The sequence below is a fragment of the Vanacampus margaritifer genome, chromosome 9 (genome assembly GCF_051991255.1).
Source record: "Vanacampus margaritifer isolate UIUO_Vmar chromosome 9, RoL_Vmar_1.0, whole genome shotgun sequence".
Classification (NCBI taxonomy): domain Eukaryota; kingdom Metazoa; phylum Chordata; class Actinopteri; order Syngnathiformes; family Syngnathidae; genus Vanacampus; species Vanacampus margaritifer.
In genome coordinates this window covers 20,402,973-20,416,810 of record NC_135440.1, presented here as the reverse complement: position 1 = coordinate 20,416,810, position 13,838 = coordinate 20,402,973, and the positions used below count along the sequence as shown (strand labels likewise).

At 39.4% G+C, this 13,838-nt stretch overlaps 1 protein-coding gene across 2 annotated transcripts in view; it reads right to left on the bottom strand.

Annotated features, from left to right (window-relative positions):
- The window catches only part of rftn1b (raftlin, lipid raft linker 1b), an 84,315-nt gene extending 71,100 nt beyond the window's left edge, over window positions 1-13,215 (bottom strand). For both annotated transcript variants that reach the window (XM_077576757.1, XM_077576758.1), the window contains exons 1-2: window positions 12,829-13,215; window positions 1,123-1,296 (exon numbers count right to left, since the gene is read on the bottom strand). In XM_077576757.1, coding sequence (XP_077432883.1) covers window positions 1,123-1,270 — 148 coding nt within the window. In that variant the 5' untranslated portion in view covers window positions 1,271-1,296; window positions 12,829-13,215. The remainder of the gene's footprint in view (window positions 1-1,122; window positions 1,297-12,828) is intronic.
- Between the last annotated feature and the right edge of the window lie 623 nt (window positions 13,216-13,838).

The following is a 13,838-nucleotide window of genomic DNA, read 5'->3' as shown; positions in this document are numbered from 1 at the left end:
ATTGAGAAAAAAGTCTGCATTCATTTTGTAAAGTGGCTTGTTTACACAAGATTAATGAATCATTGAACAAGAATGATTTGTTATTGTTATATAATTCATTGATTATTCCATACCTTACCTATTGCGCTGAAGCGCTGAAAACTTACACTAATAAAATTTTTCTTTTACAGAAACGTGCGATTCGTGTTGTTTTCGGTTGTGGATACAGACACCACACTAATCCTATATTCATAAAACTTCAGCTTTAAAATTTAATGAATTGATGGCGTTTAAACGCCTTAAAATAATGTATAAAGCCCATCATGAAATCTTACCAATTTACATGAAAAAATATATATATATATATTTTTTTAAATTTAAAGGGAAAGTGAGTAAAAATTAAGAGGAACAGATATCTTTTCCAAACCTAAAGAAATACAGAGTAAAACAAAACGAAAGATGTGTTTAAATTCAAAGTGTCAGTTTGTGGAACAATCAGGATTATAAAACAAAATCATCTCAATCCATTGAATAAAAAATGTATAAAAGCACAATTTCTGGAAAAATATCATTAGCACAAGGTCATTCTATTCAATTATTTTGTTTAATTGTTGCTTAGAAAAGTGTTGACCTTTTGTGTGTGTGTGTGTAATGATTTGAAAGTTTTTCTTTTTTCTGTCCCCTTTCATTTCTTTTTCTTTTAAAAAATAAAATGATTTTTTTGTAATTGAATTAGGGCTGGGCGATATGGCCAAAAAATAAAATATCGATTTTTACAGACATTCGAGACGATTACGATTTTAATCTAATAAACCCAACAAACATTTATTTAAAGGCAAAAAGAATTCCAGACAACAATAATGTATGATTCTAAATTAGTTTTGACATAAACTCAACATTCATAGTTTTTTTCTTAAATGCCACAATTAAGTAGTTGGTAGCTATTGTAAACCTGTCTTGTAAAGCACCCATCCAGCATTCTGCCACAAAAACATTTGAATGTCACTCAACATAAGAACAACAAAATTCGTTTTCACCATTTAGAACATTTTCAACGATTCGATTTTTAAAATGATGACGCATCAAATTAAATCGATTTATTGCCCAGCTCTAAATTGAATTAAATTCAATTGAAAGTCTTACCGTCCTTGCCGATGAGGAAGTCCAGGTACCGGTAGGTGTAGGCCACGCCCACCTTGGTCTCCACCTGAGGTCTCTTCAGCGTGGAGTAAATCTTGCCCGGCGACTTCTCTTCCGACGTCGGCTTCATCTTACGCAGTCCGCAGCCCATGACGCCACTTGGTGCACCGCCCAACACTGAAGGCCCAACAAACACATTTTCACTTGCAAATCTTCACCCAAACTTTTCATTTTTACTATTTTGGTTCTTTGGTTTGCGAGGTTTCTGCATCCCAAAACTTAAAAGTAAAACGTCGAGTTCAAACACAAAAACACGTCATTTTCCCACATTTTTCATGCGAGCCATTGAGATTAGAGCTGCTGGATGTTGAAGAAAATATTAATCACGATTATTTTGGTCATAATTGAAATCACCATTAGGGCGAACATTTGTTTATTTGGTACAAAACAAGAAAGAAAAAAAACGTTAAAAATATGAAGACAAATAAAATTCTTTGAAACAGTATAATTTTGCGAGTTCCTTTTGGTCGAAACAAAACTTATTAAATTCGTTATTTTTAAAAAAATTTAAAAAGGTGCAAATTTATAAATATAAACAACTCAAAATGAGTTAATCTTTTTTGACAACTATTGCTGATTTTGTAATTGTGGAATGTAATAATTGAAATTGAAAATGAAATGAGCCCTAATTGAGGTGATTAGTTTTGGGTGGCAATAACAGTGACTTTAATGGGTTAACCTTGGTCAAAAGTTGACCAATAAATCAACCTAAAATTATTTTGGCAGCAAACCACATTGAGTGAGTCGTATCTCAAATGAAAGCGCTTTATGAGGGATTTCAATCTCTGTCATTATGTGTCAATAAGTCCTCATATGTTGACGCGATGACAAAATCAATTTCTGATTTTGTTTTCTTTGTCAGTTCGTCAGTTCCCCTCGGAACGGCGGCTAACTGGTTAGCTTGCGTGGGTTTTCTGCGGGTGCTCCGGTTTCCCTCAAGAAAAGCATGCTAGATTAATCGATCACTCTAAATTGTCCTTAGGTGTGATTGTGATTGTTCGTCTCTACCCCGCCTACTGCCCGAAGCCAGCTGGGATAGGCTCCAGCAACCCCCGCCCCCCTCCCTGTCAGGACTAAGCGTTTCGGAAAACGGATGGATGTTATCTTTCCAAGAGCCAACCTCGTCACAGACTAAATGGTTGTTATTTTACCGCTAGGCTTTGGGGAGGGTCGGAATTATGAGCCGGCAGATTAGTGAGCTCTCCTGTAAAAAACAACAATACGCATTCTTATAAATCTTTTGTTTGAACTGTTTAATAACTTTGTTTTTACATACATAAACCACATCGGATTGTAGTAATGCAACATTTTAATAATAGAACAATGCAATCCGCTTTGTAATACTTTTCCCTTTGATAGTGTAAGTATTGTTAAACATTTGAAGTGAGCCGGGCTCATTAATTTTAATATTGGGTTCAAAGACATGAAGGAAAAGCTATGAATAGAGAAAGCGCATTAAAACAACATTAACACAGCGCCCCGACTCGCTGTTATCAAATTGGGCAACGTAATCAGTGTGGCTGCTAACGCGGGTGGTAAAACTGAACCGCATCTGAAAAGTAGACAAGCGTAAAGCATTAACCCTGTAGAACCCACGGGGTCAAATTTGGCCCCTATAAATTCTGCTACTCAAATAACAAAGACCTTTTTTAATTTTTTTTTACAAATTTAACTTCAAAAGTCCAGAGTGCCACTTCTGACCCCTGCATGGGGCCATCTAGTGGATGAATATTGCACTTACATGAGCCAGAGTGGTGGTGACAAGATGGCTGCTTTGTTGAGCGGGAAATCAATCCAAACAAAACCTTCTCAGCAAACCATCAGATGGTAAATTTTATTTTATTTTTTTAATCTATTTCATATCATGTTGCAGAATGCCTAGGAGTATGTTATATATATATATATATATATATATATATTTTTTTTTTTGGGATAAATTAGCAACTCTGAGCTAGTTCAAAAAAAAGGGTTAAAATTGAAAAAACATATATTTTGGTGTTCAGTGAACTTATAGCAGTCATTTAATGTAAAATTCATAATTTTCCAAAGAAGAAAAGGGTTCTTGGGTTCTCCGGGGTTAAAAACGTGTAGGAAATGTCATATTTGCACATACCCTGTACATGAGTTTCAAAGGCAGGAGAAATAAGTGCGAGCTGGATACGCCTCTTCAAATAAATAATTAAAGGGGAGTAAATATGGTTGATTTTTCACGCCTTTGCTCTTCCTTGTTACCAGCAGAGACCAAATGAAATGCAAACTAGCATGAAGGTGAAGTCGCCCCAAAACACGGAAAGAATAGACAAACATCGTATGTTATGGATTATGGCGTGCAGAAATGCAAAATGGATGAAAGCGGGCGGCGGATGCTTCATGTCTTGGCTCTCCAAAATAATCAAGCGCACGTCTATTTAGGGACCACCACATGGTTTTGCCCGGACACAATGAAACGACAGGACAGGAAGTGCGGGGGCTCGGGCATTGTGGCTCAGGGGGGGGGTCGGGCGTGCAGGAAGTGCGCACAGTTGGCGGGCGGTTGCGGGACAAAAAGAGGAAATGAGCAGACGGCGGCTTCGCTAATGAGGTGAGCGGCGAGAATGGAGGAAGGTGAAACTCAATCAAGGGAGAAAACGGGGGGACGCGCGGCTGAGGGGGCGTGAAATGAAGACGCGGCGGGAACGGCAAAGCAAAGGAGCTGGGGGGGGTGGATGCTGTCGATTAATTCGTGAACGTCAGCGCACATCAGAGTCCAACGGGTAAACAGGAAGTCTTGCGGCCAACGAAACGCACGGCAAGTTTGAACGCACTCTCGTGACTCATCTCTCGACGGCCTGCAAAATCTTCGTGTCATCTTCATAATCTTGCGGGAGTTTGTGGTTTTAGCGGGAAACTCACTAGTGCTCAACACGCAATCGAATTCAAACTGACATTTCAATGTAGCGCGATATGATTCAAGGACAGTTCGATTTTCAGTAAAAAAGGCTTTTTTATCAAAAAAATGTTTGCCCGCCAAACTTGAAGGTAAAAAAAATGACCCCAGTAGTTTGACATGAACTAATATTCTGAATGTCATATGCAAACAGGAACTTTTTGTGGTATGGACCGATTTGGGTCGGTACCTCCGAGCGCCGATTCACGTAAAATCAAGCGGTGCCACGTTTTGGTTCTGTATATAAAATAAAATAAATTAATTAAAAATTAAAAAGAGAGAGAGAGAGAGTACAAAAGTACCGAAAATTGGTACCATTGAGTTCCCAGGTACCGAGTATTGGAACAGTACCGGTTCAAATGTGAAACGTAGTTAAGTGTTCGGTAAGTTACAAACTCTAATGGAAGTACAAAAAAAAAATTGTAATACAGATTAATTTATTAAAAGGGAAGATAAAACTATTAACTCATTCACTGCCATTGACGGCTATAAACGTTAAAAATTCATTTGAACTATTTCTATTAGTTTAACATTTTTTCCACTTTTGCCAACAAGAGTACAAAAACCTAGGGGGAAAAATTATTGTAAATTTAGAACAGATATTAAATTTGTGATTAATCGGTAGTTAACTCGTGAAGTCATGTGATTAATTACAATTAAAAAATGTAATCGCCTGACGGGCCTAATTAAAAATATATATATTAAAAATAAGGGGCATTTAATCGTAATTAATCGCATGGTGATTTTATATCTGTTATAAATATACAATATAAAAAATCTAGGTTTTCTTAAAAAAAAATTATGAAATTATTATTTTTTTAAACTAATAGAAATAGTTCGCATTAATTTTTGACGTCTATAGTCGTCAATGGCAGTGAACGAGTTAAATAACTTTTAAATAGGCAATTTCAATATTGAGGAAAAAAATTTAGATAATTTTTCGATATATCGAAAACACGGATGCTTATTGATGAAGGAAGATCCGGAGAGTGGAAGATGATGAAGATGAAGGGCCTCGTCAATATCGACATCTGAGCTTCAGCACCAATTTCAGGATGCGAGCAAGCGGCACAATGCGGACCCCGGCCCAAAACCCACCGCCGCCTCCGTACCATCTCAAGGCCCAGACACACACACACGCGCACGCACACACTCTCGCACAGACAGATGAAGGCAGCTATCGCCATGGGAACGAGCCCCTCGCCGACTGTCGGCTTCTCAGAAGAAGAATAGGCAGCAATCTCTCTCAGCCTCTCCCTTCTTTCATTGTCACTTTCTCTCTTTCTGCCTCTCTTCAGGACCACCACCTTCTCCACTTCCCCCCCCCCCCCCTTCCCCGCCGCTTCCCAGCTCCTCTCGCAAGCCTTGGGCAGTCATGAGTTTGATTTCGCCGCATAATCCGTCCACGCCGGGATTTGTCGAGGCAAAAAAGAAAAAGAAAAAAATCTCAGCCGTACGTTTGCAAAAACAGCCCGCGGGACGTCGGAAAGCTCGCAAACCACGAAAGGGATTCAAAGTCGTGTTTGGAGAGGAAAAAATGACGTGTCATGCTTGCGTGGTCATCGTTTCTATATGAAAATTTGAAATACGATCATCTTCCTGATCTACGGCGTCTCAGGTGTGTTTTGTGGAGCACTTGGCTCAATCATATTGTGTCATATTAGAGTGAATTACATTTGTGCCTTGAGATGTGAGTTTCATTTGTTCCAAGTCCATGCTTGTAAATGAAAACGCTCAAGTTCGTCTACGTCAATCGATGGGATATATAAAAAAAAAAAAAAGAACATATTCAACTCTAACGATATTCAAAAATTTGAGTGAATCGTGCCTCAGAACATGCAGAACATAGTAATTAGACTTTAAGACGATCATGATTTTTGAAGGCCATCACCGATTACCAAAAAAATAATAACCAATCATCGATCCGATCAGAAGATGGACAAATCTATCTAATACTACTGTATTTCAACACCTTGTTTTTTTTTTTGTTTTTTTTTACTGTACACTGCAGTCAAAGCCCGTTATTGGATTGGAAGGCCCCGCCCACGAAATAGCCAAAATTTGCATAATTGGTGCCCAGTGAAATGCATTGGGGGGAAAACAAAATAAAATAACCCCTAAAAATTGTCCCTAAAACGCGGATAAATATTCAATACACAGAAATGGGAGGGGGGGAAAAATGATAGTAAATGATGATGCTGTAGTGTCTTATTTTGCAAATCCATTCCATAACGTCATTACTCAATCGGCAAACTGTGGCATTACAACCGATCACCAATTTTGCACTAAACACAAAATATCTCCCTGATCCAGCCAATCAGATTTGCGTAAAATCGAATTATGGCTGAAGCATTCCCACATATGTTATTGTGATTTTGATTTTTTTGTTTTGTTTGCCGTCAAACAACTCCCACATAATACAAATTTCAACTTCTTTCAAAAATTCACGCCTTCTGGGGTATTTATCGTCTGATTCCACATGACTTACAATATTCGCACAATTTAATGTTAAATATCAATTTTTCCCAATTCATTTTCAATGGGACTGACATTGCACTTTTTCCCACTTTCCATTCCCACTTCCATACATACAACTGATCATCGTTAGCAGCTCTCTGATACTGCTCACTGTGCTCAGTGGCGCATTTGATCAAGGGCATTGTCCAGTAAACAGGAGGTCGCGGGTTCGAATTCCACCTTAAACTATACCTTGCAAATATATCCATGGCAATTATGTTAAGGGATGTACATGTATACCAACTGGCTATCATAGTTCCAGTTTTCCATCTAAATGAATGGAGGGTACTGCATGCCTAGGTGGCGCTATTGAGTGTTTTTTTTTTCATTTTTCCATTGTATATCATTAGTTCCAATTTTCCATCTAAATGAATAGAGGGTACTGCATGCCTAGGTGGCGCTATAGAGTGTTTTTTTGTTTTTTTGTGCATTTTTCCATTGTATATTAGTTCCAGTTTTCCATCTAAATGAATGGAGGGTACTGCATGACTAGGTGGCGCTATTGAGTGTTTTTTTTTTCATTTTTCCATTGTTTATCATTAGTTCCAATTTTCCATCTAAATGAATAGAGGGTACTGCATGCCTAGGTGGCGCTATAGAGTGTTTTTTTTTTGTTTTTTTTTGTGCATTTTTCCATTGTATATCATTAGTTCCAATTTTCCATCTAAATGAATAGAGGGTACTGCATGCCTAGGTGGCGCTATGGAGTGTTTTTTTTTTGTTTTTTTGTGCATTTTTCCATTGTATATCATTAGTTCCAATTTTCTATCTAAATGAATGGAGGGTACTGCATGCCTAGGTGGCGCTATTGAGTGTTTTTTTTTTCATTTTTCCATTGTATATCATTAGTTCCAATTTTCCATCTAAATGAATGGAGGCTACTTTCAGATAACACTTTTCCATATAAATTTCATCTTGCTTCAAAAATTCACACCTGCCGGGTGCAAGTCTGCTTTTTATTCATTTATCTTTCAACTACAATTAATACTTTGCAATTTATCTTTCAACTTAGCATCCAGCTATTAGCATTCACCTTTTAGCATTCCCACGCAATTTCTGCAGAAATTGCACTTAGTCTCGTTGTATTTGGAGTCAATCAAATGGTTTTGAAATTGCAACAAAACATATCAAATGACTTCGCACTGTAATAGGAGTGGATTGATTTGGAGCGAATCAATATGGCATCGCAATGAATTATAATGCAGTGTATTTTAGTTGTAGAAAAAAAAAATCCAATCTTATCACACCTGCATTGGCGATGATGCTATCACATTAACTGGAGTGAATCCGATCCCATCTGGACCAGCTCTCCATATATGGTCGCATTATTATCGACTTTTATATCATATCGAACCCTGTGCTGGTGTCTTCAAAAATGGCAAACGTAAACACATAAGGTATCTCCAACCAGGCTCATTAATTCATGGGAAAAAAAAAATAAAAATAGCCTGAAGCTGACGTTGTTAGACCTTTAGGCGTTTATCGACATGTGCACATTACGCAATCAATAAGCGCTGCAATTTTCCGACGCGGTCGTTACAAGACGAGTCAGTGATCCTTGCATGACCATAATGACGACTCCGTGTAGGAGCATGTTTGTTATCCGACAGTGATTATACATTTCAAAGACGGACGGATGCATGAAGTCTTTGGGGGATATCAATAAAAAGTGAAGCCTCATATATATATATATATATATATATATATATATATATATTTTTTTATTTTTTTTTTTATTTTTTTTTTTATTTTTATTTTAAAGACCGCAATGGAGATGACACTGCTCGAGATGAAAACGGCAGAGCTCATCGAGAGACAGGTCGCCCGCCGTGTTGTCTGACTGGTCACGTGGTCCGAAACGAAACACAGCAATTTTAACACCAGTGGGACGGAAGATTCGTACCGTTTGAATCCACAAGGGCTTAAGTCAAGGAAAGTAAGGCTATGATGACACCTGTGGCAACGATAAACATGCGAGCTTTCAAAAATGAGGGTTCCAAGGCCAGGGTTAGGGTTTGAAAATTGTGTTTGAAGACAAAGTTAGTATTTCAAACAAAGATTAGGGTTTTGAGACAGAGTTGGAGTTTCAAATTAGATTTGAAGCCAATTTTAAACATTGATTGTTAGGGTTTCAAATTAAGGTTTTAAGACAGTTCCAAACTAAGGTTATGGTTTCAAATTAGGGTTTCAAACTAGAACTTGGGTTTGAAATTGGGATATGAAGCCAATTTTTGAATTTCAAACTTGATAAGGTTTTAAATGAAGGTTTGTAGACAGGGACAAGTTTCAAACAAACATTACAGTTCCAAATTGGGGTTTCTTAATTTGAAATTTCCCAATCCTAATTTAGAGTTACGGTTTCAAATTAGGATTTGAAGCCAATTTTCAAATTAAATTACAAATTAAGGTTTGACGACAAGGATAGGGTTTAACAAAGGTTACTATGTTAACTTAGTGCTTCAAACCAAAGCTAGGGTTTTAAATTAGGGTTTAAATGCAATGTTAGAATTGGAAACCAGGGATTTAAACAAGTGTTAGGATTTTAAATTAAAAACATCTGAAGTTAGAGTCAAGGGTTTCAAAGTAGGCTTTCAGATTAGTGTAGACTTAGTGTTAAAGTGTCAGCCTGGGTTAAGGTTTCAAATAACCTGAGTTTAGCCCAGGTTAGCATTTAGGTTTCAAATTTCAATTAGCATTTAACACAAATGTCAGAATTTTAAACAAGGTTGTTTTTTTTTTGTTTTGTTTTTTTTACAGTTTGAACCCTAGGTTAGGGTTTCAAGTGCTACCCCTTAAGCATGGTCTTCTTCTGGTCCAAATAAATTAGCCTGTAACTAAATCTAAACTATAGACTAAACTAAATTCAAATAAAATAGTTCCTGCTGCAGGAATACGCTGTTCGTCCAAAAGTTGCTGGTTTTGTGTTTACGTTGGCGCGCTTTGAAAGCTCCTCAACTCCTCCTCGTTTTGTCTTTTGGTGAGAAGAAACCATTTGAGTCAGCAGACATTTTACCTTAATGACATTCAACAGCCCACACGGGAGGCACAAGCGCACGACCGTCAAGTCGTTACAGCAACAATGACACACGGCGGGAAAACAGCCGATCAAAGGAAGTGTCCACGTTGTCAAATTACGTGCCAGCGTCCACTCGTACCCGCGTTACAGTCTGCGTTAATGATCTTTGCGAAGCGGGAAGTGTGCCTCCCCAGGGGGGGCGCTGCTGAGTCGTGAGTCTAAACGTGTGCTTAGCTAGCGACTTAGCATGTGTTGTCATTGTAAAGGCTGGAGAGTTGCTGTGGGAATTTTTTTTTTTGCCATTTGTGAGCGAATGTTGGACCGAAGAGAGCGAAGGAGACTTGCCAAACCTGTCTTAAAAACACTCTTTTGAAGCCTTAACTCAGGCTTAAAACGTCATTTGAAACCCCAACATTGGCTTAAAACCCTAATTAGAAAGCCTAACCTCCTTCTTACATCACAAACTCCATCTTAAAACCCTGATCTGAGGCCTTACCCTGAAACCTTAATGAAACGCTGTTTTGAAAACTTGACCTTTATTTAAAACACTAAGCCAAGCAATCAAACCTTCATTTAAAACCCTAAGATTGGCTTCAAACCCAATTAAGAGACCCTGGCCCTGTCGTGAAAAAAAACTTCTTCTAGCCCGACCCAGGCTATATTGAATACTAATTTGAAAGCCTAACTCTCTTTTCAAACTTTAACTCGGGCTTAAAACCTTAATTTGAAACCCTGATTAAAGTTCAAACTTGAAATCATGAAAACCTTATTTAAAACCGTTTCAAAGCCCAACTCTATCTTAAAATCCTCATTTGAAATACTAACCCTGTCTTGAAACGGTAACCTTTGTTCAAAGAACTAACCCAGGCTTTAAACCTCAATTTTTAGCTTCAAACCCAAATAAGTAACCGTGACCGTAAACCATGTTGTGAAACCGTAAACATCATTCTCTACTGTTGTCCACAGTTAAAGATTCTTCACTGTCATTTAAGTGTAAAAAAATAAAAATAAATATGAACCCTGTTGAGACTGCTCGTCGAGGATGAAATACTATCACGGAAAATCCAAAGAAGAATCAAAATGCATTTGCAGACTTAAGCCTTTGACGCTGGCTGAAGTGAGGTTTTCACGCCATGTCACGCCTGACCAGCGAGGCAAACATCTGGCGCACACAACGCGGAAGAAGCGAAGGAAGGAAAACAAAACTTTACACATTTTTTTTTAAGCATTAGTTGAACTTTGACCTCTTTCCTGCGGCTCGGTGGCATGGCTGCAGTGTGATGCAACGCCAATCGCTTCCACATTTACAACCGCGCTTACCGTGTGTGTGTGTGTGTGTGTGTGTGTGTACCAACAGTGTAACGTTAACTCCACAGGCCACCAGCTGGAACTAATTATCTGCACTCTCACTCTCACACAAACGCACAGTGAGACGCAAACGCACACACACGCCTTTTCCTCTCTCATGCCCCCTTTACTTCCTCCTTGCTGACATCCCTCAGCTTGTTTTTTCCCCATTTAAGCCGCCGTCACGTACCTCGCCGTGCAATCTTATGCCCATATTTGGGGTATAATGTCAGGACAATACTGTGATTACGCAATACAGACGAAGAAGACTTTCACAACTACTGCAAGCGACTCAGCGAGATGCACCAATAAGAGTCGGTTTGCGCAGAGCATAAAGAATATATGCTGTCTTGTGTTAGCATTAAGCTAGTGGAAATCAAAGTTCTGTGGTTTCAAATACACGAGTCTTTTGTTTATGTTTTCTTTGACAGTAAATTTCAACTGGGAGTGGCATTTTGCCGCTCGAAGCCTTTTTTTTTTTGAAGAATTGCTTACTATTTGCTTGTTGGAAAGCAAATTAAGTTCTCTCATACTGCGAGGATTTCAAAATGTGATGAATTGCCATTTGATTACCATAACAATCTGCCTGGTTTATATGCTCGTCACAGGCAAAAGTGATACAAAAAGCCGTTTGTTTTCACTAGCATTTGCATTTGGGGAAATGTCAGAAAGGTCCGGACGTTCGTACACCCTAAAAACGGATTGGTCAAATTTACCAAAAAAATGGTGTTTTCAAACAATATATATTGGTAATTGGGCCAATTGATACAAATTGGTCATTCTGACCAAGATTCTGGATTAGTTAATCTGTGGTAGAGGCTGACATTATTTCGGGAATCCTGTGACCACCACTGATGGTCACACCCACCTAAGTGGGGCAAATTTTTTTTGACCCATCCCTTGAGGAGGTGAGCAGCAGCAGGAGCCGTGCTCGGGTATAATTTGGTGATCTAACCCCGCAATTCCAACCAATAATGCTGAGTGTCAAGCAGGAAGGCAAATGGGCCCCATTTTTATAGTATTTGGTGTGACCCGGCCAGGGATTGATTAGGCCACTGATCTGGTCACACCTGGTGATCTATCGAGACACACATTTCCATTTTTAAACTACATTATAATAATCACATAATAATTAATAAATACAATTTGAATACAATAAATATATTTCCAAGTGATCTATCTAGACTTACTTTATTGTAAGTTACCAATTTCATTGGTTGTTTGGCTAACTAATAAAATTTATATGCCCTTAACCACCCTTAATGGTCAATGTCTGACCAATCTATTGGTTAATCAAGCCAATATGAGCTTAACCTACTAGATTAATAGATTTTTATCCAATCCATTTTTAGAGTGTAATTAGTCAATAACGACGCAACAACAGAAAATAGGGCATAAAACACGATGAAAACTCCTCCAAAAAGTTTATAAAACGCACTTTTCTTCCATATTGTGTTGCAAGATACTATCGACGACAGCATGTTACGAAGTCAAACTTTGTCATTTACAGACACAGAAACAAACACGACCGTTTTTGTTACCTGGTTACCACATCCAGCACGTACGTACGTCTGAGCGGTTAACATGCGTGCGTGACGATTGGCCGATCCAGGTGCAACGGACGCGCGTGATTGGCACTCCCCGTACCGGCCGGATGAAGTCACGTGACGTCGGCGTGAGCGCGCGTGCGCCAAACTTGTTCACGCGTGTCACGGCCAAAACACCAAACTGTCAACTTTGCGGACAAATCGCACTCACAATTGCGTTTATTTTCATCAGAAAACAGACGAATGATGATATATTAGGCGGGAATATTTGCCGAGAAGCCCGTGAGCGAACTTACCTCTTGCTTGTGGATCAAAGTAGAGCGAGCGCGAGCGTCACGCGGAGCGAAGCATCCCACGCGTGGACGACTTGGCCGGGTTAAGTCGGTGTCGGGTCCGAGCTCTCCTCCGTGGCCGAACACAGTCCTCCAGAAGCGGGGCGAAGACGCTCCAAGTCCCCCGTTTGGTGCGCGCGGATGTTCTGCCAGCTCAGGGAAACCACATCCTGTCACATTATTCACCAACTCCGCCTCCTCCTCCTTATTGTTGTTATTCTTCCTCCCAGTACGCGCGAGTGCCCCCGCTCGAGTGTGTGCGTGCGCGTTCACGTGATCGTCTGGATGCGCGTGTTGTGACCCGGCAGCCTCGAGTCGACGTCTGCCGCGCAGCTTCCACTCGACTGGCTAGAATCCATCTGAGGAGAGGCGAAGGGAAGGGATGGGTGGGATTTAATGGAGGACGGGGGGGGGGGGGGGGGGGGGGGGGCTGGGAAATACCAGAGTTGAAGGGAGGAAGGGGGCATGTTTTGGGGGAAGATTGACTCAAGACAGATCTTTATTTAATTCTACCTTTCATTCACACCATCCTTGTTAATTTCATTCTATCCTTCCTTTCAACCTTACCATCCATCATTCCATCATCCATTCAGCAGCCATCCATCCTCCCTTTTCCCTTCCCTACTCCTTTGTGCGACCCTTAAAACTGCTGGGTCAAAATTAACCCAATTTTGGTTTAAAATAAATAAATTGGACTGACCGGTCTCCAAGTCCTCGAGAACTCTTATCAGCCTCGTTTCTGTGTCCTTCCTCCAACATACCTGAATCAAATGATAAGCAATAAGTCAACTCAGCAATGTGTTGAAAAGCAAGTGTTTTTGCTTTATTCTGGTTTCATTAGGTAGTATTTTTGCACCTGTGACAGTTTGAAAACATTCAAATGTTTTTGAAAACACTGCTGATAGACAGATACGATTTAATAGATACAGTAGCAGCTCGATTGTTTGTTTGATTGACTGACAATGTAGTTATGA